Source organism: Lithobates pipiens, unplaced genomic scaffold, assembly GCF_037356315.1.
Source record: "Lithobates pipiens isolate NorthernLeopardFrog02 unplaced genomic scaffold, aLitPip1_a1.2 Scaffold_16, whole genome shotgun sequence".
In the NCBI taxonomy this organism is placed as follows: domain Eukaryota; kingdom Metazoa; phylum Chordata; class Amphibia; order Anura; family Ranidae; genus Lithobates; species Lithobates pipiens.
In genome coordinates, this window is record NW_027507748.1 from 542,069,774 (window position 1) to 542,095,609 (window position 25,836).

The 25,836-nt window shown below is 45.0% G+C and overlaps 1 protein-coding gene across 4 annotated transcripts in view; it reads left to right on the top strand.

Annotated features, from left to right (window-relative positions):
* The first annotated feature begins 9,036 nt into the window (after window positions 1-9,036).
* DRC2 (dynein regulatory complex subunit 2) overlaps window positions 9,037-25,836 on the top strand; it is a 78,498-nt gene continuing 61,698 nt past the window's right edge. The window contains exons 1-2 of one of the 4 annotated variants that reach the window (XM_077483327.1): window positions 9,037-9,088; window positions 12,431-12,585. In XM_077483327.1, the coding sequence (XP_077339453.1) occupies window positions 12,442-12,585 (144 nt within the window). In that variant the 5' untranslated portion in view covers window positions 9,037-9,088; window positions 12,431-12,441. Of the gene's footprint in view, window positions 9,231-12,427; window positions 12,586-25,836 lie in introns of all 4 variants that reach the window. The other 3 variants (XM_077483323.1, XM_077483324.1, XM_077483325.1) reach the window with 3 other exon arrangements.

Sequence of the window (25,836 nt, forward strand, 5' to 3'; positions counted from 1 at the left end):
GGGACAGTCAGTTTAATCACTAGCTAGCTATTACTATTAGGTCCACAAAGGTCCTTTTAAGGACTGGTATAGGTGTACAATATATAGGGTTGTGGTGCACTGCTGCTGACTGCTGCCCTATTCTGCAGAAGTCTTTTATCAGTGTAGGGACTGAGGGACAGTCTGCAAATCACTAGCTACTAGGTCCACAAAGGTCCTTTTAAAGACTGGTATAGGTGTAGTACAGTATATAGGGTTCAGTGCACTGCTGTGCTGGTGATTGCAGCTGTCTTTTGTCAGTGTAGGGACAGGACGCTGTGTGGAGCAGGGACAGTCAGTTTAATCACTAGCTAGCTAGCTAGCTATTAATACTAGGTCATATATATAACAGATTGTTATATACCTTCTTCCACATACATACTGCACTTCTCTAGAGACTTTTGTCACAGGGTCATTTAAAAAATGACAGGCAGAGGAAGAGGCAGGTCCTTCCGCAAGGGTGGTAGAGGTATGGCAGGAGCAACAGGCTTGAGCCAAAGTGGCAAATTGCAGAAGGTGCGTGCGATTACATCAAAGGACGCACCAGACTTGGTTGAGTGGCTCACTCAGCCTTACTCTTCTGCACCTTCCCTCATCTTCTCGATCTGCACCCTCTTCTTCACTCTCTGCTGTGTGCACCCCCAAAGGCACTACCACCAACACCACCACCACCACCATATACCTTCCGCTTGAGTCACAGGAGTTATTTTCCGATCCATATCAAGACATTTTCGATGCGCAGCCACTCTTGACATTGGATCAGGAAGAGGAGGTAGCAACAACCGCCACTCAGCAGTCTGACGACAGTACCCAGATCAGCCCAAGGAGGAGTTTGATCCCCGCTTTTGCTGCCTATTGTCAGGAAATGTTCCATCCGCTGATAATATCTGTCTTTTGGCGTGCAGTACTGAGGTCCACCAGCAGGTGTCTCCTGGCAGTTTCGAACTGTCAGGAGAGCTTTTCACTGCTGATGTTATGTCATCTTTGGGCTGCAGTACTGGCGTCCACCAGCGGATGGATCTTGGCAGTGTGGAGCAGACAGCACCTCCTGCAATCAGGTGTCACTTGAGGCCAATCACAGGCCTATAAATAGCTGGCAAGCATTCACCTGTTTGCCTTGGTATTGTCCTTGTGCCCTGACCTGCTGCTTGTGGGCTTGTGCCCTGAGCATGTGACCAGTGTTTCTGATCCTGTTTCCCTGTCCTGGTCCCTACCCTGTCCCACCTGTTACCATCATCCCTGCCCTGCAGTCTGATCCGTCCATCCTCTCCCTGTTCTGTGTTCCTACCCCATCTGCTGATCTCCCGGTGTATGACCTTGGCCTGGCTTGTGTCTCTGATTCTGGACTACCCTGTGTTTATCTACTGATCCTCTGTGCATGACCCTGGCCTGCCTATCGTTTACGATCCTGGTTTTTCCCATTTATTGTACATATCTGTCTGTTGTTATTTGGGGGTCTCTGTTGGTTGATTTATTGCACTGTGTGGTTGTATTTATATTATTCACTTTCCTTAATAAATCACTATATTTCACTTATACACGTTTGGGTTTCCTCTGTTGCAGTCCACACAGTTCTGGTCTTATCTGATACATGACAGAATACCAAGGCCATCCCTGACCAGAAGTGGCTACGCAGAGGAACCATCTTGGTTCAGGTTGCTTACTGAAATGAATTTAGAGGTGATTCGTTATTATGCTTTGTTGGCGTCTGAGAGTGGTGACTATCTCCGCCAGACACTGAAAGGGTGGACCAGTGATCAGCTGTTGGAAACCATTCGTTTAGCTCACTCCTGGGTTGATCGGGGCTGTATGCTGTTTAGGGATGTTCAGCCGTTAATTCAAATCTGCACAGAGCTGGCCCTGCCCTGCATCCCGGGGGGCCATGATGATTTTTCTCCCCCTTTCAGTATTAATCAAGTCACATCACTGGTATGGCTTCTGGAAGCTGACTCCCCTTACTTTTTTGAGCATTACACAGCCTGTTCCCAACAGATGATAATAGAATGTGTTGATTCCGTACAATCCCTTGTCAGACGGGCAGTATGTAAACCGCAGTTTGTACAACCACTACTTTTAGCATGGTCTGGTATTTTGAAATCAGCCACAGCCAGCCCTCAACAAACCATCTCTGCTACCAAACACCTGCCTGCCCAAGAGTCTCTTCCTCCATCACCTATGGCAACCTCAGTTTCAGCCCAATATACTCTACTCCCCACCAAATATCAATACCCTGTTTCTTCCTGCTGCACATCCCCTGCCTTTAATCCAACTGCCTCTTTACCGTTGCCTACTATTCCTCAAGAACTTTCCCCATATTAGTATTAGGTGTCTTGGTGACAACAGGTGCTGTGATAACAGAAGACAAAAATTAACTAAATAAAGAAAAGACTTTGCACAGTTCCAAAGACACTGGACAGGAGAAGTTTTAACCTGGTGGGAAGAACCTTAAAGAGACCTCCCGCTTAAGGTGCTTTTCTCCTTACCATAAGGTAAGGGGCCATTGCCCACCTGAGTGTATGGTCACGAAGGAGGAAGTTGCTGGGAAGCGGTGTTTCTTCAATCAGATTGCACATCTATAACAAAAGCACGAGCACTTTGAGGAACTATGTGTGTGTATATGTACATATATATATATATATATATTTTTTTTTTTTTAAGTGCCCTCACTTGTTTCCTTTCACCGCCTGTGTTCTTGGACTGATTTGCCCAAGTGGATGCGGCATTCCACTGATCCACTTGCAGTTTATTGCACATATGAACTTGGCTCTGTAGTGCGTTTATTTAATCTGAATGTATGCACCTTTGTTTTCACATATGCTGCTCTAGAGTTTTGTTTTAGCGTATCGGTATCTAAGTTATATTGCACTTAGCACTTTTTGGAATTGTTTGATTTTTCAACGAGCTAAACCTTACATACCTAAGTAATAGGCTCTGTAGGGCATTTACTTTTTTAAAATATTTAAAAAAAAAAAAAAAAATTTCACATGATAATTGTTGGTTCTACCTTATTAAATTCACGTCTATTTCAGTCACTTGCTTTCACACTCATTTTAAATAAATTTTATACATTTATCTTATACATTGCACTTAGATATTTCTTTGTAACTAATTATTTATTCACTTATTCATATCATAAGCACATAGCACTTTTGGTTGCTTGGATTGTTGCAGGTGACGATGCTGAACCTGTTTTTTCACTTTGTATCATGGTTATACTGCAGGCCACAGTTGGCTCTGCAGTGTGTTAACTTTTATGGTTTCTTTGATTACAATGATCTTATTCGTGTATCACGATTACACTAAGTTTACTTTTTTTAATTATGCACTATTATTTTTTGTCTGGTATTTAGGTGAAGACACCCCTGTAGTGTGTTTATTAATTTTTAATTTTTGGGTTTATTTTTATTGTGTGTTTGGCATTTTATATAACTATACCATACGTATTCTATACTATAGGGGAAGAGTTCTATATTGTGTTAGTGGATAATATATCCCAAATACCTCTCTCATTATTTTGTAGCTCTTTCAGCTCTACATTACCCCCCCCCCCCCTTCTTTTGAGTTAGGAAGATAGGGAATCATCCCCTTCCGAATAATACCCTAAATTAGAACAGCGCGACACCAATTTACCCTCACGTTACAATTAAGTGGATACGGTTTGATCCATCTCGGTGAACGCAGCAGTTCCTCGATTCATCACATAATAGTGGCAGCGCAGGAATAACTACCTTATCAAACTTCCCCCAGCCACTGTTACCTCTTCCCTGCCATATCCCAGCCCTTCGTTTCAGTATGCCTCACCTCCTACGTACAGTCCTACAGCCACCTACAGATCTCCATCAGTTAAGCCAAAGAAGAAACGTAAGTTCTTCCTCACTCACACGATCCTGCCATTAACCCAACTTGCTTCCACACCAACCAACCTGCTCCAGTCTGATGTCCCAGCCTTCCAGTCTGCTGCCTTCCAGACTGACATGGCGCTGCCTGCCTTCCCGGGCTGATGTGCCAGCTTCCCGGGCCGATGTGCTTCTGTCTGCTGTCCAGCCTGAGGTGTTCCTGTCTGCTGCCCAGCCTGAAATGCCCCTGTCTGTTGCCCAGCTTGAGGTGCTCGCTGCCCAGCTTGAAGCACCTGTGCCCGCTGCGCAGCTTGAAGTGCCCGCTGCCCAGCTTGCTGTACCTGCTGCCCCGCTTAATGTGCCTGTGGTGGCTGCCCAACCTGATGTGTCTGTTGCCCAGTTCAAGGTGACTGCTGCCCAGTCCGACAACCTGGACCCTGCCGATGACCTGGAGCCTGCCACCCAACGACCCGAAGCCTGCCACCCAGTTCGCTGTGCCTGCTGCTAAGCCTGTTATGTCTTCACCTGCTGTCCAGCTTGAGATGCCCATCACCTGGTTTAGACTGTCTTCATATCCAGCTTAATGTGACTCCGCCTGCTGCCCAGCTTGATGCCATGGACTTGTCCTAGCAGCAGCTAGTTGGAGCACCTGGAGGCCGCTCCTTTGAGGGGGGTACTGTCAGGAAATGTTCCATCCACTGATAATATCTGTCTTTTGGGGTGCAGTACTGAGGTCCACCAGCAGGTGTCTCCTGGAAGTTTCGAACTGTCAGGAGAGCTTTTCACTGCTGATGTTATGTCATCTTTGGGCTGCAGTACTGGCGTCCACCAGCGGATGGATCCTGGCAGTGTGGAGCAGACAGCACCTCCTGCAATCAGGTGTCACTTGAGGCCAATCACAGGCCTATAAATAGCTGGTAAGCATTCACCTGTTTGCCTTGGTATTGTCCTTGTGCCCTGACCTGCTGCTTGTGTTCCTGTGCCCTGAACATGTGACCTGTGTTTCTGATCCTGTTTCCCTGTCCTGGTCCCTACCCTGTCCCACCTGTTACCATCATCCCTGCCCTGCAGTCTGATCCATCCATCCTCTCCCTGTCCTGTGTTCCTACCCCATCTGCTGATCTCCCCGTGTATGACCTTGGCCTGGCTTGTGTCTCTGATTCTGGGCTGCCCTGTGTTTATCTACTGATCCTCTGTGCATGACCCTGACCTGCCTATCGTTTACTATCCTGGTATTTCCCATTTATTGTACATGTCTGTTATTTGGGGGTCTCTGTTGGTTGACTTATTGCACTGTGTGGTTGTATTTATATTATTCACTTTCCTTAATAAATCATTATATTTCACTTATACACGTTTGGGTTTCCTCTGTTGAAGTCCACACAGTTCTGGTCTTATCTGATACATGACACCTACTCCGAGATCTCTAATTATAGCGGTGGGGAAGGTGACATCAATGATGACGTGTCTAGTGATGTCAAGTGGGTGCCCACAAGAGAGGAAGGGGGGGGGGGGAGTTCAGAGGGAGATATGGACCAGCAGATAGGGAGGAGAAGCAGGAAGAACTTACATTGCACAGGAGGGACAAAGCATACTGCTAATGTATCAGGAGCGAGTCATCGACCATGTACAGTCACATCTGGTGCTCCCAGGACGCCGGCACCTGGCTCTGCAGTGTGGGCTTTTTTCTTAACGTGTCCGCTGCTGAAAATAGTTTTGCCATCTGCAATCTTTGCAGTCAACGCATAAGTCGCGGTAAGCCCAACACTTACCTAAGCCACACTCCAGGCTCTCACCGTCCAGCCTCATCTTCTACTTCTCCTCACAATTGTCTTCCACTCCACCTTCCATCACGCCATCCTCGCAAAACACAGGCTTCCGTGGGCCAAATGTTTGAGCATAAAAAAATGATGACGCCGGATAACCCTCTTGCCCAACAGTTGACAGCTGGCTTGTCGGAACTGATAGCCCGCCAACTACTGCCATATAAACTGGTGGACTCGGAGGCCTTTTCGAAAATTTGTGCCCATTGGAACACCACAATGGAAGGTACCAGGAAGGAAGTATTTCTCACAGAAGGGCATCCCAGAGCTATATGTTATATGTTCAGCGGCAAGTGAATGTATCTCTGGCACACAGTGTCCGTGCCAAGATACATCTGACCCCTGACATGTGGTCTAGCAAACACGAGCAGGGAAGGTATATCACTTTTACTGCCCACTGGGTGAACCTTCTGACAGCCGTCAAGCATGTAACCCATGTAGATTTGGTTTTACCGCCACGGATTGCATGCAGGCCTGGCTTTTCTTCTCCTCCTCCATCCTCCCTCTCCTCCTCAGCTGACTCCTCCTTTTCCGCCCAAGCTCCCCAGAACCTATTCGACATGCCAGGTGAGACGTTGCCATGCTGTGCTGCGTCTGTTGTGCCTGGAAGCCAAGAGCCACACTGGCCCTGCACTCCTTTCAGCTTTAAGTTCACAGGCAGATCAGTGGCTAACACCGCTCAATTTGACAGTTGGTAAAGTGGTGTGTGACAACGGTGCCAATCTGCTTAGCGCATTGAAACATGGCAAAATTACGCACATGCCTCACGCTCTGAGGAGTGATGAACCCCTGGACTACTGGGTGGGCAGGCTTGACCTCTGGCCAGAGCTTGCCCAATTTGCAATGGAACTGTTGGCTTGCCCCTCGACCAGTGTCCTGTCCGACAGGACGTTCAGCGCAGTAGGAGGGATCGTGACCGATAAGCACAATCGCCTAGCTCACAACAGTGTTGACTACCTCACATTTATAAAAATAAATGAGGCATGGATCTCGGAGGAATTCAACACATGTGACCAGTAGACTATGTATATCTCTATAAACAATTTATTTATTCGAGCACACAGACCTTTTTTCTACATTTGGCTCACTTCCTTATATGAAAAAAAGCACACGTACTATATGCCCGTACCCTCCTGTTTGAAGAGGTTAAGCGGTATCATATATTTGGGGCCCAGCAGCGAGTTGCTGGTATCAGTGCACTCTATCTCGGTGCTGGTGTCAGTGCTCTATATTACGGTGCTGGTGATCATCTCCTGCACCCTCTTCATAGCCTACCCTGACCTTTCCTCTTCTACATTGCCTGAGTCCCAAATTGTCAAAATTTCACAGATAAAAAAAAGAATGCTTGTAGTTGTCGATCCCAGATTCACTTCATACATGCGTTATGTCAGTGGCCATGTGGTGGGACTATGTGTGCACAGCTAGTAAGTATTTTGTGGCTTAAAATATGACCTGTAGGTTTTTAGAGTTTGCCTGCTATTGAAGTCAGTGGGGCCCGCCGCAAACTTTGCGGTTCGCAAACTTTTGGCCGCGTTCGCGAAACGTCCCGTTGGAAGTTCGTCCATCTCTAAACCCCAATGCGTCCCAGTGTCTGTGCTGGAAAAAAAATGCAGATTATACCTTATATCAGAGCGTCTCTCGGCACTCACGTGACTGCTTGGCTCTCTTCTCCCCGGTTGGCAGCTATAGCGGGAGGGTCAGAGAACTCCGATGTCAGCCAGGGAGGAGAGAGCCAAGCAGTCATGTGACTGCCAGGAGACACTCTGATATAAGGTATAATCTGCATTTTTTTTTCATCATAGACGCATTATAGCTAACAGAGGGTATGGGATGTTTATGATAAAGATATTATAGCAGCAGGAAGGGGGGGGGGGGAGGTGGCACAGACTAGATGAGGGGAGGGAGCAGAGAGGAGATCTGCAGATAGATGCGGCTGACGGAGGCACGTAATCTGACCATGGTGTCAGGGCTTAGCAGCCATGATATACTGTGTTCAGTTTACAGGGGGAGGGCACAACCAACAAGGATCAGCCAGATTTTTAGGTTAAACAAGGGGCCAAATTACACAGCACAAGCACTCTGTTATACATGCTTTAAGGGAACAGGATAAAAAAAAATTTGGGGTTGGGGTTGCAAACACTTTAAGGCCTCGTTCACATTTACATGCATATAAACAGATGGAAAAAATGTGCAGATTTCACTTGCAGAGACCCAAGATTACATCAGTTTTCATGCGCATTTTAGGGAGTTTTTTTGTATGTTGACATCAGTTTTCATGTGCATTTTTTATGTGCCCTGTTCATACCAGTGACCGCAGTGTTGCCAACCGCCTGTAAATTTCAATGTTTTTGAGCTGCCCGTGAAAAATATGGCTGTGGGCCGACATTGGAAGTGCGCATGCACAGTCCCAAAGCCTACTGTGCTCTGGCAAGCTCGTACATGCTTGGCCACTTTCAGCCATGCGGGCGATTGCGCGGTGAGTTAATGACGTAATGGCACCGCCTGGTGACATTTTGAATGGACAGCAGTAGGCACTCTGACTCGGAGTCAGCAGCATATCAGTGGACATGCCTCCCGACCCAGACCCTGGCTGGAGCCTGTGGGGAACCCCACCACCACCACGCCACTGTAAGCATGGTTATGTGGAGACCGGACCCCTGCATGGTCCGGTTTCCAGGATTCAGTGTGGCTGTGCTCACAGTGGAGTGGTGGGAGACTCTCCATGGCTGTTGGAAGGAGACTCCTACCACTTCACTGTGAGCACAGCCACACTGAGTCCTGGAGACCGGACCCCTAAACCATCCATTCATCCATGGCTGCTAGATCTACAGTATGTGATGTCCTCATCCTCCAACCACCTCCTGTGTCCTGTCTGCAGCCTCCAACTGCCTCCTGTCCGCAGCCTCCAACTGCCTCCCGTGTCCTGTCCGCAGCCTCCAACCGCCTCCCGTGTCCTGTCCGCAGCCTCCAACCGCCTCCCGTCCGCAGCCTCAAACCGCCTCCCGGGTCCTGTCCGCAGTCTCCAACCGCCTTCTGGGTCCTGTCCGCAGCCTCCAACCGCCTCCCGGGTCCTGTCCGCAGCCTCCCACCTTAAAATGAGCCCCCCCTCCTTTCTCTATAAAAAAAATTAAAAATCAATGAACACAGCTGAATAAAGTAGACACCCCCCTTTATACGACATATACATAGCCAACAGAATTCCCTTTTTCAAATATCTATGTATAAGCACCACTTTGCTGACCCGACAGCAGGGCACTCCACACACAAACATTCAAATCACCCGCATGCCAGTAAAATGAACCAGGACACCACGTGACGTGCAGCGACTCATCCTACAGACCCGCCCCTTGTACGTACAGCTCTCTGTTGCTAGGAGACGGAAGGAAACTTGTCAGCCTGCACAGCGGACAGGTACGGGGAGAGCGGATTGGAACCGTAAACGGTGCCGGAGGGAGGCGGGGCGAATCGTCCATACAAAAACACCCGTTTGTTATCCGGTGACGCTTAGTGCTAACCGTTGGGGTGTCAGTATTTCCGGGGACATCTAATACAGGTGACGACTGTCAGGGTTCTGTATTGTACCGTTTATAGTTGTTGTCCCATTCATTTCTATGGAGTTAGTCTGTACTAATGTCATGGAGTGTTTATAAAATAGGACTTGGCACTTCTGTGTGTTTGCTCACTGTGGTCCCATTTACTTTATAGCGTTGCGGTAAAGCGTCCCCATTGCGCCTTATCTACAGACCTGCAATACGGTGCCAGAAATGGGACATGCACTTATTTTGGCCCTTTAAATGAGCTGCGCTAATGTAACACGTTACCATATACAGACTAGACAGTGTGCTGCACGTGAAAAAAAATAATAAGCCTGAAATATATGTATGTGTATGTGTGTGTGTGTGTGTATATATATATATATATATATATATATATATATATATATATATATGGGCTGTGGAAATTAAAGATTAATTCCTCGATTAATCGATTAATTTTTTTGATCGATCAAAATTCATTTTTTCAATGGGCAGGAGTGGAGAAGGAGCGGTATACACACCACTCCTTCACCGCTCCAAAGATGCTGCTTGCAGGACTTTTTTTACTGTCCTGCCAGCACACCGCTCCAGTGTGAAAGCCCTCAGAGTTTTCTCACTGGAGTGTGAGCAGCGGCTCTTTCAGGGCGCTTTGCAGGCGCTATTTTTAGCGCTGTAGCGCCTGCAAAGCACCCCAGTGTGAAAGGGGTCTAACGGTTTCCCAAAAGTTAAGCTGGACATAGATGGGTCCATTTTTTTGTGTGCAACCAGCATCTACACATTTGAGGTGGGTGGTGGAATCCTCTCTGCTGAGCTATTGTATTCTGACAGCAGGGAGGCTTCCCCGCCATCAGAATACGCTGATTAGTACTGCAGACTAAAGTCCACAGTGCTGATTGGGCATTTTTGTATTCCAAAAGGCTGGTTGAACCTTTTTTTATTACTTGTTGCATCTCAGGGCTGCTGTTCTCCCACGGCCTTTTTTTAGCCACTTCATCTACATGCATGCCAGTGATAGCAGCAACAGTGGAACATCCCTGCTCAATGTGTGCTAAGGCTGCTACTTGTAGTTTCCACCAGAAGGCTGTGTGATAGGGTGACAACATAGAGCACAATACATGACAAAAAGGACCTTTCAGCTAACTAAACAAGGTCCTGACACGAATGCTGCAGATTTAGGATGATTGGAAATTACCCAACTCAAGTGGAAATAGTTACATAGTTACATAGTTAGTAAGGCTGAATAAAGACACCAGTCCATCCAGTTCAACCTGAGTGAGTGTCTATCCCTGTACATTTCACACTCACATCGGTCCCTACCCCCAAGGAGCCCACAATCCAAGGTCCCCATTCTTATACTAGGTCCAAATTTTGGACAGAAGACAATTAACCTACCAGCATGTCTTTGGACTTATATATGGAAATTCATACTTATATACGTATGAATTTGTGCTAGGAAAGTGAAGTTGAGGGGAGAGAATTAGCGATAAGGTGTTGATTTGCAGGGCTGGGGGAATTAGTGCTGGGGAGGTGGGATTTTGGCCAGCGGGGAAGGAGCATGGATTTGTGCTAGGAAGGTGAAGTTGGGGGGAAGAATTGGGGTTAATGGTGGGGATTTGCAGGGGGTGAAATAATTAGTGCTGGGGGGGGAGGACTTGTGTTAATGGGGGTGGTTGGGGAGGGGGGATTATGGCATGGTGAGAGGATTTGTGCTGGTAGGGGTCAGGGAAGGTTTGTGTTAGGAGGGGGATGGGGGGCAAGAGGATTTCAGGGTTGAGGGGGAGGATTAGTAATAAGAGGGGGGATTTGGGGAGATGATTTGCGCTGGGGAGGAGAGGATTTAAGCTAGCAGGGTGAAGTTGGGGAACTCATCTTTGCTAAGCGGGGCAATTTGGGGGGGGGGGCAGATATGTGCTGGAGAAGTGTAATTTGATGGGCAAGAAAGAATTTGTGCTGGGGGGGACTTTGTGATGAGAGAGGGGATGTGGATGGGGGCAAAATCAGTGCTGACAGGGGGTATTTGGAGGGAGAGAAGATTTGTGTTTTGGGAGAGAGGATTTGTGCTAGGAGGGGGGGGGGGTTGGGTGTGGGGGAGGAGGATTTGCGCTAAGAGGGGGAATTTGGGGGATAATTATTTGTGTGTGCTGGGAGGTGAGATTTGGAGAAGGGAGAGGATTTATTTTATTTTATTTTTTATATATCAGGTACTTATATAGCCCTGTAAATTTAAGCAGCACTTTTCAAATACATTACACATTCACATCCGTCCCTACCCTCAAGGAGCTTACAATCTAAGGTCCCTAACTCACATTCATACATACTAATTAGTCTGGGGAAATGGATTGGGGGGGTGACTTGTGCTGGAAGGGGGAGTGGATTAATGTTGGGGGGGATTTAGGAGAGGACTTGTGCTGGGAAGGGGGAAAGGGAATAGTGCTGGGGGACAGATGGATTTGTATTGGGGAAGGCAGAAGAGGTGGGAAAGGATTAGTGCTAGGAGGGGGGATTGGGGGGAGGGATGAGTACTGGGGGAAGGGAAATGTGAGGGAGGAGAGGCTTTGCACTAGGAGAAGGAATTTGAGGGGAGTATTATTTTTGCTGGGTGATAAGATTTTGGCAGGGAGAGAATCATGTCTTGGGGGGGGGGGTGTTCTGGAATAGATTTGTGGGGTAAAGGTGCCAAAAGGCAAAACAAAGTACCATGTGTTTTGGTGTGGTGTGATTTTTAAAAAGGGTCATGCCCCGTACACGCGATCGGAAATTCCCCCAGCAAGAGTCTGATGTGAGCTTTTGGGCGGAGATTCCGCTCGTGTGTACAGGGCATCAGGCACTTCTTTTGCATGTTTTTTTTGTGCATAGGGCAGCCCATTGAAATGAATGAGCTACCCTAAATACGATGCACTGAAACGTGCAAAATCCCACGCATTCCATCGCATCTGCATAGGTGTGAATGCGGGGCTAGACACACACACACTGTACTGGCCCTGTACATACGCTGCACAAAAAAAAAAAATGAAACACATATTTATTAATTTACAGTAATTCAGGTAAATATTGCAGTAACAAATCTGGGCTCAACAAAATTGGCTGCTTCACCTAAGTAGCATGAAGCAATATTATGACTGATATTTTCCCTGAGACTGTCCTATAACATTTACCACTTGGTTACATCATAGAAACTATGACAATTACTTTTTTTAATCTCACATTTCTCTAGTAGATTCAGCAGTCATGCCAAAGAAAGGCGGCAAAAAAAAATCGGGCAAATTAAGCCGCATGACTGAAGAAGAGCGGCTATTGTACATGCAGCAGAAGATGATGGCAGAGGAGGAGCAGAATAAGAAGAAACAGGACATGTTGATGCAATTTCTCAAAGTAAGTAATAGGAAACAAATTCCATCAAATTAATTAAAGCGGGAGTCCACCGGGACTCCGCGTTTTTTTTTTTTTTTTTTTTTAAAAGCCAGCAGCTACAAATACTGCAGCTGCTGACTTTTAAATAGTGACACTTACCTGTCCAGCGCGCCCGCGATGTCGGCACCCGAAGCCGATCGCTCGCTCGTGCCGCCGCCATCTTGGGTATGGGAATCAGGAAATGGAGCCTTTCGGCTTCATTTCCCGGTTCCCTACTGCGCATGCGCGAGCCGCGCGGCGCAATCCGGACGGTCCCCGCTGCCTCTGGGAGCTGTGTGTTTCCCAGCAGGCAGCGGGGCACTTGCTGAAGGGGGCGGGCGCTTGCGGAAAGGGGCGTAACGTACGCCCCTTTCCGCAGAGAGCTAGCCCGGAAGTGGGTGCAGTTACCTGGATTATCCAGGTAACTGCACCCCCCTCCCCCCTGAAAGGTGCCGATTGTGGCGCCGGAGGGGGGGGGGATTCCGATGAGCGGAGGTCCATTTTAGGGTGGACCTCCGCTTTAATCTAACTTATCCTTATTGAGCAGATAAACATTTAATATGGGGTGTACCCAAGACGCTAAGCAATATACATATAGCAGAAGCTGTTTACTTTCAGATTGTTTCTCTGTAACTGAAGTCACTTCTCTAACTAATCAAGTTCTGTGTGTAAATTTTAAGCTGTGTATGCCAAGCATGTGGTGCTTACAGAAGGCAGTTGTGGGACACAGAGCAGGCTCTGGACAGACACTTGCAGTGGGTTCTTTGAGTCACCAGGTGTTGCTTGGCAGGCTAAAGGTGCTTAGCAGGATTGTTGCACAGGGGCTTGGTGAGCCCTATTAACCACTTCAGCCCCGGAAGATTTGGCTGCTGAATGATGGGCCATTTTTTGCGATTCGGCACTGCGTCGTTTTAACTGACAATTGCGCGGCCTTGTGATGCTGCACCCAAACAAAATTGACATTCTTTTTTTCCCACAAATAGAGCTTTTTTTTGGTGGTATTTGATCATCTCTGCAGTTTTTATTTTTTGCGCTATAAACAAAAAAAGAGTGTCAATTTTGAAAAAAACACAATATTTTGTACTTTTTGCTATAATAAATATCCCCATTTATTTAAAAAAAAAGCTATTTTTTTTCTCAGTTTTGGCCGATATGTATTCCTCTACATATTTTTGATAAACAAAATTGCAATAAGCATATATTGATTAGTTTGCGCAAAAGTTATAGTGTCTACAAAATAGGGGATAGATTTAGAGCATTTTTATTATTATTTTTTCTTTTTACTAGTAATGGCTGCGATCTGCTATTTTTATTGGGACTGCGACATTATGGCGGACACATCGGACACTTTTGACACATTTTTGGGACCATTGGCATTTATACAGCGATCAGTGCTATAAAAATTCACTGATTACTGTAAAAATGTAATTGGCAGGGAAGGGCTTAACACTAGGGGGCGATCAAGGGGTTAACTGTGTTCCCTGTGTGTGTGTTTAAAACTGTAGGCAGAGGGGACTGACCTAGAGGAAATGACAGATCGTGGTTCCTAGCTATTAGGAACTCATGATCGGTCTCTCCTCACAGAACAGGAATTTGTGTGTTTACACACACATGTCCTTGTTCTGCCTCTTGTGCCCGCGATCGCTCGTGGCTGGTGTTCATCGCGACTGTTGGCCACGAGCATCGGCACCCCTGCAGTGCAGTGGGCACATGCACGTGCCTCCAGCGGCGTGCATGCGCCTGCTATCCTGCTTAAAGGAGCCAACTTATAGCTACGACGGCTTGCGGGATTGTGCTGACCTGCCGCAGTATGATGATGGTGGCTAGTCAGCAATCGGTTAAGGGGTCTCCCTTCTGAGGTGTTTTATTACTACACCCGAGTACTCTTTGTTTGTGGCTATTAAATGTCCTCCAAAAGAGGAGTGGGACTAACACCACAAGGAAGGGCACACCTATGTCGTCAGTAGTTCCTGATGAACCTAGTCATATCCCTAGTGTTTGTATCCCCTGAAGGACCAGAGGCTTCCGGGCAATCTGACCCGCTGTGCCTATCTGGTATTGTGCCTACAGTCAACGCTGCTGCTTCACCCTTTATCACTAAGGATGAACTGTCCTCTGTCCTAGCCGGGTTAGAGCACAGGATTGCTGGCATAATTGCCTCCATCCCTCATGGGTGGCAGGAAGCGTGACAGATCCCCCTCCCCGAAGTCTCCTAGTCTGGAGCAGGAATGCGTTGAGGATTCGGTGAAGTGCGCAGCAGATGAGTCTGCTTCCGAGCAATCTGGACAAGAAGATATCCAGTCGAAGTCTGCCTCTAAGTAGCAGAGGGTTTTAATCCTGACTCTGAACGAAATGGTTTGTTCTGCCTTTAAGTTGCCTTCCCTCTACACCCCCTGTTGGGAACATCCTGACAGGACTTTTGTACCTCCTAAGAGGTTTTCTCTTTTATATTCAATGGATGAAAAGTTTGTTAAAAAATGGAGCATGCCAGCCGTAGATGCAACAGTCTCTTCCTTAAACAAGAACTTAGCTTGTCCGGTAGATAACGCACAGGGCTTGAAAGACCCTGTTGACAAGAAATTTGAGTTATTATTAAAGGCTTCCTTTTCTTTGGCCAGTTCAGCTATTCAGCCAGTTGTTGCAGCAAATGGTATTTGGCAGTCCATAAAGAATAAGGTCAAACGGCCTAATAGGCCTAACCAGGAGGATGATGTGCCTAAAAGTAAGACAGATATTCCTCGAGTGCTGTGTTTTGCTGTTGATGCTTTAAAGGATTCAATACAGCAGGTTTTCTCATCTGGCTCAATCAGTGATCACTTGGACAAATATATCCAAAAGATTTCCGGAGGGAAGAGTTCTCTACTTCCTGTGAAGAAAAGCACCAGACATCCCTTGTTTAAAGTTCTGATGGCTATTGTTTGGCAGGGTGTCTTCCTCCCTTCACGGCTATTGCTCTGGGACGTCCCAACAGGTTATGAATATTAGCCTGACTCTGTGTTCCATGATGTATGAAAAATAAAATAGGATTTTTTTCATCATAATTACCTGTAAAATACTTTTCTTTGAGTACATCATGGGACACCGAGACCCCTCCCCTCTTTTTTGAGAATTTAGTGCTTGCTAAAAAACTCAAGTACTTCCTGTATGGGAGGGGTTATATAGGGGATCACTTCCTGTGTGAAGACGTTTTGTCTACCAGTGTCCATTCACCTGGAGATGAAGTATAACCCAGCAGGTAATGAATATTAGCCTGACTCTGTGTCCCATGATGTACTCAAAGAAAAGGATTTTACAAGTAAGTATAATGAAAAAATCCTGAATCCTGAACCCAGAAATGCTCTAAGCATTTCCGGGTTCAACACTGTCAAAATCTTAGCACAGTGGCCATACTAATGAAAATATTAAAAGTTACACAATAAATAAATCATTAAGAAATCTAATTAAAGAGGAAGTAAACCCTGATGAGTTTACTTCCTCTTTCATTCCCTGCAAAGGCAAAGCATAATGGACTACTATGCATCGCATAGTAGCCCATTATGTGTCAATTACCTGACACAGGAGCCAACGAAGTCGCCGCTGTCCCCTGTAATCCGCCGCATCCATCTTGCTGGTGGCGTCTCGCAGCTCCGCCGCTGTCATTCGGCGGAGCCGCGATGACGTCACTCCCGCGCATGCGCACGGGAGCCGACACGCGCGGCAGATCCATTGTTGGAAATGCCACGCTCAGTGCGCCTGCGCGTCGCTGTCTACGGCGCATGCGCCGTAGACAGCGGTGCTTGTCTTCAGGCAAATATCTCCTAAACCATATAGGTTTAGGAGATATTTCTTGGACCTACAGGTAAGCCTTAATCTAGGCTTACCTGTAGGTCAAAGTGGTTTGTAAGGGTTTACAACCACTTTAAAAAAAAGGCCATCTGCATTATACCTTACACACATTCTCTGATTATTATAAGTTCTCTTATTATTATAAAATATGTTCAGGATATTTTTTTTAAATAAATGAACCAAATTAAAGGCCCCACATTTATATAATAAAAAGGTGCAAAATCATTTTGGGTATGGAAATGGGTTAAAACATGTATTGCTGAGTAAATTTTTAGCACCACTCTGCAGGACCGTCTGTTGTCTGGACAAAAATCATGGTACTTCAGCCAAAGTCAGCACTGGAGGGGCTGTGTGATCATGTAGTTGTCCGTAAACATGTACAGCGCTAATTGTGGCAGAAACTCCCTGAGAAGCATCAAGGCAACAGAGGACATCAAATGTGCCTCAGCAGTTGCAGATCACTCAGCCAGCAATGACTGTGGCTGTATAGTTTGTATTTCTTCCCCCTATGCATTCTCTGTGTCCTTGGGGAAGTTCTACAAACTATCCTGTCACAGTCTGCATAGGGTTTCAGCTAGCCCTACCATTTTTTGTGAGAGAGGGGGAGGTGGCTTCAGTGCCGGCTTTAGCTTACCATATAATACTCACAAATTGGGCTTCAGCTTGGGGAGAAGCTACAACCAGCATTAACAGAGTGCTATATGCATTTGGTTCGCTGGAAAATTAAAAAGTAGTTGAGTGTTGCGGTGATACTACTTATTTAAATGGGTTATAACCCCCACAAAAATGTATTATATTGCAGCTTACCAAAACTTAGATGTGGTGGCGGCATTAATTTTCTTTTTTAGGATTTTTCCCCTTTATTTTCATCTGTTAATCTTGCCAATTATATTGTTATTTTTCAACTTCCTTTACCAGACCAAGCTGTCCAGTAAAAGTGGCAGTTAGAGGGTTGAGACAAAATATTTAACACTGGCAGGGGTGCTTACAATGGTTAGCTTTTATTCGTTTAGGTAAAACCTTTATCCCGAAAGGAAAAAAGGGGGTTGCTGTAATTGCTGAAAAGTGTTATCAGGCATTTTTCTTGAATTTGTTAGTCAAGTCCATCTGAATCTGCTAGTTCATTTAAGGCCTCTTTCACACTACCGATCCGTTCAGGTCCGCCTGTCAGTTTTTCAGGCGGACCTGAACGGATGCTCCATAGAGATCTATGGAGCGTCGGACGTCAGCGGTAACATGTCCGCTCACATCCGACCTGTTCTTATCTGAAAAAGTGTGACGGTGGAAAAACCTACTTTTCCATTTGTCATCAGATCCAGTGACGACGGACCCTGTGGTCCATTGTCATCCAATATTTCATAAGGGATAGCGGCGCTCCGACAGGTCCGTTCCTGCTCTGGCGATCCCCACTTAGCAAGCTGATATCCACCGGGTGGACCTTCACTGATCCGCCCCATGTGAAAGGACCCTTACACTATTCTCCACCCAGATTGACAATGCTTCTGTCCAAAGGTGTCTCTGTTGCTCCTCCATCCAGAGTGGAGACACCCTAAGACAGGAATTGCGTTACTGGCCAGATCACCAGGTGAAAATAAAAGGGGAAAAGCCTAAAATACAACTAATGCAGCCACCAAATTAACAGAAACAATAATAAAAACATTGTCAGAAATTCTAAGGCTTCATTTAGACGTGAGCTTGGGGAACAGCAAAAATGCACAGTTGAGAACCTTTTTTGATTTGATTGTGTGCATTTGTACAACTCCTTAATGCTGTCTTGGAAAATCTGAAATGATGCGACTGTCATTAGCTTTGTATTGTTACACATAATTAAAAAAAAAGCAAATATCATAAACTGAAGTATATTTATAAAAAATAAATTGCATTTCTTCTGTGCTAATGGGGAAAAATTCAAAAATCTAGTCTATGTACTGCATTATGGCCACTAGATGGAGCTGAGCATACTTATTTCCTATGGCGTCAGCGCCATCTATTGTTCACAGGTGGTATTTTCTTCATTAAAGTGTTAAACCCAAAAGCGAACATTTATTATATTGCAGCTAGCTTACCATTTCTTAGCCCTTGTACACACGGTTGGAGAATCCATCGGAATGTGTCCTATCGGACCGTGTTGTCAGATAATGCGACTGTGTGTGGTATGCATCAGACTGATTCCGTCCGAATATCCGTCGGACCCAATTTTCCAACACGTTGGAAATATTTCCCGACCAACTGGTTCGATCGGACATACTCCGATCATGTGTAGAGAATTTTGATCGGACCAAGTGCCACGCATGCTCAGATCAAATTCCTACATCAAAGCTATTGGCTACTAGCCTGAACGTAGTCCCATCGTAACGAAATTATGTCATCACGTTCTGAATGATCGGATTTTTCGACAACTTAGTCCGACCGTGTGTATGCAACAGTTTCGGACAAGATCCGACGGACAAAATCCGACGGATTTGGTTGTTGAAATCTCCGACCGTGTGTACAGGGGCTTAGACGCGATGGCTGCATTTGTTTTCTTATTTTTGGCTTTCTTTCTTCTATTTCATCTGGTGATTCTGCCAGTAATTGTGTTGTTTTTCAGAAGAACAAGTTCTCCAGCAGAATGTTACAGAGATGAGACAAACCATTTAACCACTTGCTTACAGGGCACTTAAACACCTTCCTGCCCAGACCAATTTTCAGCTTTCGGTGCTCTCACAATTTGAATGACAATTACTCAGTCATGCAACACTGTACCCAAATGAATTTTTTGTCCTTTTTTTCCCACAAATAGAGCTTTCTTTTGGTGGTATTTGATCACCTCTGGGGTTTTTATTTTTTGCGCTATAAATGAAAAAAGACCGAAAATTTGGAAAAAAAACGCATATTTCTTTGTTTCTGTGACAGAATTATGCAAATTATTAATTTTTCTTCATAAATTTTGGTCACAATTTATACTGCTACATGTCTTTGGTAAAAATAACCCAAATTAGTGGATATTATTTGGTCTTTGTGAAAGTTAGAGAGTCTACAAGCTGTGGTGCGAATCGCACAAAATTGATCACATCTGATGTACTGGTGGCCTATCTCGCTTCTTGTGACCCGAACAAGCCAGGAAAGTACAAATACCCCCCAAATGACCCCTTTTTGGAAAGTAGACATTCCAAGGTATTTAGTAAGAGGCATGGTGAGCTTTTTGATGTTGTCATTTTTTTCCCACAATTCTTTGCAAAATTAAGATTTTTCATTTTTTTTTTTCTCCACAAAATTGTCATTGTAATAGGTTATTTCTCTCACGTGGCATGTGTATACCACAAATGACACCCCCCAAAAAATTCTGCTACTCCTCCTGAGTATTACAATACCACATGTGTGGGACTTTTTCACAGCCTGGCCACATAGAGAGGCCCAACATGCAGGTAGCGCCATCATGTGTTCTAGGAACATAAATTACACATCTAACTTGTTGACTATTTATTACACTTTTGAAGCACCAGGACAATGACACGTGACACTGATGACAGATGGCACTGATACGTGGCAATGATGACAGGTGGCACTGATGACAGATGGCACTAATATGTGGCACTGATGACAGATGGCACTAATATGTGGCACTGATGACGCGTGGCACTTATACGTGGCACTGATGACACGTGGCACTAATACGTGGCACTGATGACACGTGGCACTGAAACGTGGCACCGATGACAGATGGCACTAATACGTGGCACTAATATGTGCCACCGATGACAGATGGCACTAATACATGGCACCGATGACGCGTGACACTGATGACAGATGGCACTGATAAGTGGCATTGATGACACGTGACACTGACAACAGATGGCACGTGACACTGACAGGTGGCACTGATGACAAATGGCACTGATACGTGGCACTGATGACAGATGGCACTATGTGGCACTGATGACACGTGGCACTGACGGCAGGTGGCACTGACGGCAGGTGGCACTGGGGGCAGGTGGCACTGGGGGCAGGTGGCACTGACGGCAGGTGGCACTGGGGTGGATGGCACTGGGGGCAGGTAGCACTGGGGTGGATGGCACTGGGGGCAGGTAGCACTGGGGTGGATGGCACTAGGGGCAGGTAGCACTGGGGTGGATGGCACTAGGGGCAGGTAGCACTGGGGTGGATGGCACTGGGGGCAGGTAGCACTGGGGTGGATGGCACTGGGGCAGATGGCACTGCTGGGGGCGGATGGCACTGCTGGGGGCGGATGGCACTTTTTATTTCATTTTTTTAATTTATTTTTTTTCCACAATCAGAACGGCTGCCGCTGCAGCCGTTCATCTCTCCCCTCTCGCACTGTCTGTGCGAGGAAGGAGAGCGGCGCTGCGAGATGATCTCATATGTTTACATATGAGATCATCTCCCATTGGACACGCCGATCACGCTGTAAACGGCCGCTGTGATTGGCCGTTTACAGCGATCTGTGTTTGCCTGTCCCCGGGGGACACGGCGAACACAGAACTTCCGCGATGCGCGCCCGCGGCGGCGCGCATTGCGGAAGTAAACATCAGGCCGTCCAGGGACGACCGCCCGGACGAACGCGCCTGCTCTACGGCCGTCATTCGGCTATAGGGCGGGCGCGAGGAGGTTAACACTAGCAGGGTAGTTACAATAATCAGCTTTTATTATATTTATGTAAACCTTTATCCCAAAAGGAAAAACAATTATTGCTGTAGCTACTTATAAAGTATTAGCTGGAGTTTGACTATCAATTTGTTAGTGTATCTAAATCTACTAGTACATCTAACACTCCCCTGCGCCCAGACTGACAATGCTGCTGTACAAAGGTTCCCCCGTACTCCTTCATCCAGAGTGAGGGCACTCTGATACAGGAGGTGTGTTACTGGCCAGATCACTAGGTGAATACAGAGGGAATAAAGCCTAAGAAAAAACGAATGCAACCACCACATCTAATGATTGGTAAGCTGCAATATATTACATTTTTGGTTTTGGATTTAATACAGCCTCTATTTGCAGAGACTATAGCCTAAGAACATTACATTTTTCCCCATTTGCACAGAACATGGTGTATTTACATGTAGTTCAGATGGATGAACAGCTATGCAATTTTTATTATAAATACCGCACACCCTTTGTTAGGGCCCAATTGAATTTGTAAAGATGGCAGATTTTAGAGTTAGTTTCCTTGCAACATAAGGATCTCAGTTATTAAAATATGAACATTTATTGTAAGCATGCTGTTTAATTTGTATCTTTATTGTTAAACCCTAGCATATATTATACAAAACAAAAAATGAAATAGAAGATGAAGTGAAGTGTTGTCCAGTCAGCCTAAGTCTGGGTTTTCTTTCATTTAAATCTCAGCTAAGCTGTGTGTTTTTTTTTTCCCTGTAGCCTTTTTCTTTGCTCCAGTTTTTATACAATAAATTTGAGTAATTTTGCATTTGGAAAAATGACAAAGCGTTTTTCTAGCATAGTCTGCATTTCTAGATCATAATGCAATTTTGAATGATGTAGTATTGAAAGAGCCGAAAGAACATCTTTAAGTAATTAGCCTGAATTATTAATTCATGGCTATAATTGGAGCTTAATGCTTTGTATCTTGGTTTGATTCACTGCAGTCTTTTCTATACAATGTTGGTAAAAGCAATTCAGCGAATACATGTATTTTTGTTAGAAAGTGTTGCTTATGAGGGCAATATTCCAACATTTGTGTATGCGGTCCTTGCAGAAGGCTTTATGTCTATCCATTCAGATGACTTAATGTCTTTTTGATCTTTAGTTCATCAATCAATCATTGTTGCCATGTGCTATTACTGTGACCTTCCTAAGTCTCCACACTGTAGAGTAGCATTGCCAAATAAGTATATTGCTGGATCCATCTATGTACCTTATTATAAAATGGCATATAGGATATACAGTATGTCATTTGATAATGTTTGCAGAGTGCTCCATGATACAGCTGCATTACTAATTACTATGTGTCCATGTCCTGAATAGTTTATCATACATGCAAATCGCAACGGCTCTTACTTGGAAAACAACCCCAGGAAATCAATACATTGCTGATGCTAAAAGCCTAGTACAGCCGTGGCCAAAAGTTTTGAGAATGACACAAATATTCATTTTCCTAAAGTCTGCTGCCTCTGTTTTTTATGATAGCAATTTGCATATACTCCAGCATGTTATGAAGAGTGATCAGATGAATTGCAATTAATTGCTAAGTCCCTCTTTGCCATAAAAATTAACTTAATCCCATAAAAAAACATTTCTTTTGCATCTGTGAAGAAGGTTTCAGGGCGCCCAAGAAAGTCCAGCAAGGGCTAGGACTGTCTTCTACTTTTGATTCAGTTGCAGGATCGGGTCACCACCAGCGCAGAGCTTGCTTAGGAATGGCAGCAGGGAATGTATCTGCACGCACAGTGAGGAGAAAGTTTTGGAGGATGGCCTGGTGTCAAGAAGGGCAGCAAAGAAGCCACCTCTGTCTAGGAAAAACATCAGGGACAGATTGATATTCTGCAAAAAGTAGAGGGATTGGACTGCTGAGGACTGGGGTAAAATCAAATACATTTCTCTGATGAATCCCCTTTCCGATTGTTTAGGGCATCTGGAAAATACCTTGTCCAAAGGCGAGTACTACCATCAGTCCTGTGTCATGCCAACAGTAAAGCATCTTGAGTTCATTCATGTGTGGGGTAGCTTCTCAGCCAAGAGAGTGGGCTCACTCACAATTTTGCACACAGACATGGATAAAGAGTGGTACAAAAACATCCTCTGAGAGCAACTTCTCTCAACCATCCAAGAACAGTTTGGTGATGAACAATGCCTTTTGCAGCATGATGGAGCACCTTGCCATGAGGCAAAAGTGATAACTAAATGGCGTGGGGAACAAAACATTGAAATTTTGGGTCCATGGCCAGGAAACTCCCAGACCTTTTTTTCATTGAGAACTTGTGGTCAGTCCTCAAGAAGCGGGTGAGCAAAAAGAAACCCACAAATTCTGACAAACTCAAAGCATTGATTATGCAAGAATGGGATACCATCAGTCAGGATGTGGCCCAGAAGTTGATTGACAGCATGCCAGGGCGAAGTGCAGAGGTCTTGAAAAAGAAGGGTCAAACTGCAAATATTGACTGAGCATAAACTTAATGTAACTGTTAAAAAAAAAGGCTTTGACACTTTTAAAAAAGCTTGTAATTATACTTCAGTATACCATAGTAACATCTGACCAAAAGGTCTAAAAACACCGAAACAGCAGACTGTGGCTGCTGGTTTTCCAGCATGCATGTCCGACAGAAGCCGAATTGGCTGTCATACACAATTTTTTAATTGAAGCGGCCGATGTCGACTGGTATTCGTCCTGTGTGTACTAAGTAGAAATATAGGCAAAACTTTTTTTTCATTTTGGATAGAGCAAGAAAGGGCTATAACCTGTCAGATTTCTTTTCACCATCTGTGTCCCATAGACAAACAGGAAATAAGAGGAAATCCCTGCAAATTAAGGGAATTCCTTGGGGACACCCTGATCAAGAGAACTAGTGTCCCCTTTAGAAGAATTCCCCTCTATTACTTTTCTGGGGACAACTCGAAATTTGGGATTCTGTTTTACTGTCACTTTCAATGTTAATAGTAAACAGGACAAATAGAGAGGATGAATCTCCATAACGGAGGGCAGAGAAAGGCAATAAAAACTGACACGCGTTCTAATCCATCTCCACTCTAAAACTAAAAAAAATAAAAGTTTTGCCTTTAGTTATACTTTAAGGAATTTATGTGCCAGTGGGGGGGATTTACTAAAACTGGTCAAAAGTTTTAGCAAAATCTTGTGCAGCTCTGCAGTGAAACCAGAAATCAGCTTCTCAGGTTTTATTTTCAAAGCCTAATTGAACAAGCTGAAGTTAGAAGCGAATTGGCTACCATGCACAGCTGCACCAGATTCTGAGTGCTCCAGTTTTAGTAAATCTCCCCCAGCATGTCCAGTCCAGGCGCCACAATTTTTTTTTTGTTTGTTTGTCTTTTGGAGCTTTGTCAATTGACTAAAGAAAACCTAAAAAATTAAGCTAGCCATACACTACTGGACCAGCTAAAATCCAATCAGTATGTTGGCTCACCCATTCAAAAGAAGTAGATTGTTTAAACAACTTCTGTTGGAGAAATATACTGGAATATACTGGAAAATCTACCATTTATCAATAGTGGTATTTCATCACATTTGGCGACCCATCACATTTGGCTACAGAAGTGACGTTCCGCTGAGAAATTTCACACTGCGCATGCGTAACTTGACGATATGCGTTCCAAAAGTTTTGCGACAATACGGAGCAGTGAAACCATCAGATAATGTCACGCAAGTGACATTACAGACAATACAAACACTGCGCAATGCGTTCCAATACTAATACTTCCCTAACAACAATCTTGCACGGTATAGACTGGGCATGTGTAAATGTGGCAGGAGCGCGCACAGCTACAGCTGAATTAAATTATATCAAATCAACATCAGTAACAACGAAATCATATATCATCTACAGAACACATGCAATGAATGCTAATTTATACATTCAGGTTGAGGGGGGTGCAATTTAATCCTCCTTGCGCATATAATGTCATTACATAGCATGTTATAAAGACACACACAATCTATTACAAATAAACATCTGATCATGAAATAGACAGTATTAAATATGAAGCACATCCAACACTGTGAACTAACTGAGCAGCAAGTCATCAGTTCCATGTATCAGTGCCATCAATTATCAGTGCCACCTGTCAGTGTCACGTGCCAACTGTTATCAGTGTCACGTGTCATCAGTGCCATGTATCAGTGGCATTTGTCATCAGTGCCACGTATTAGTGCCATCTGTCATCAGTGCCACGTATTAGTGTCATCTGTCATCAGTGTCACGTATTAGTGTCACGTATTAGTGCCATCTGTCATCAGTCCCATGTATTAGTGCCATGTGTCATCAGTGCCACATATTAGTGCCATCTGTCATCAGTGTCACATGTCATTAGTGCCATGTATTAATGCCATCTGTCACAAGTGCCACATCAGTGTCACGTGTCATCAGTGCCACCTTTCCAGGCCATCTGTTATCAGTGCCACGTCAGTGTCACGTGTCATTGTCCTGGTGCTCCAGGGCCTTCAAAAGTGTAATAGGTAGTCAAGAAGTTAGATGTGTCATTTATGCTCCTAGAACATGTGATGCTGCTCCCTGTATGTTGGGCCTCTCTATGTGGCCAGGCTGTGAAAAAGTCCCACACATGTGGTATCATAATACTCAGGAAGAGTAGCAGAATGTATTTTTGGGTGTCATTTGTGGTATAGACATGCCATGTGAGAGAAATAACCTTATTACAATGCCAATTTTGTGGGAAAAAAAACATAATTTTACAAAGAATTGTGGGAAAAAAATTACATCAAAA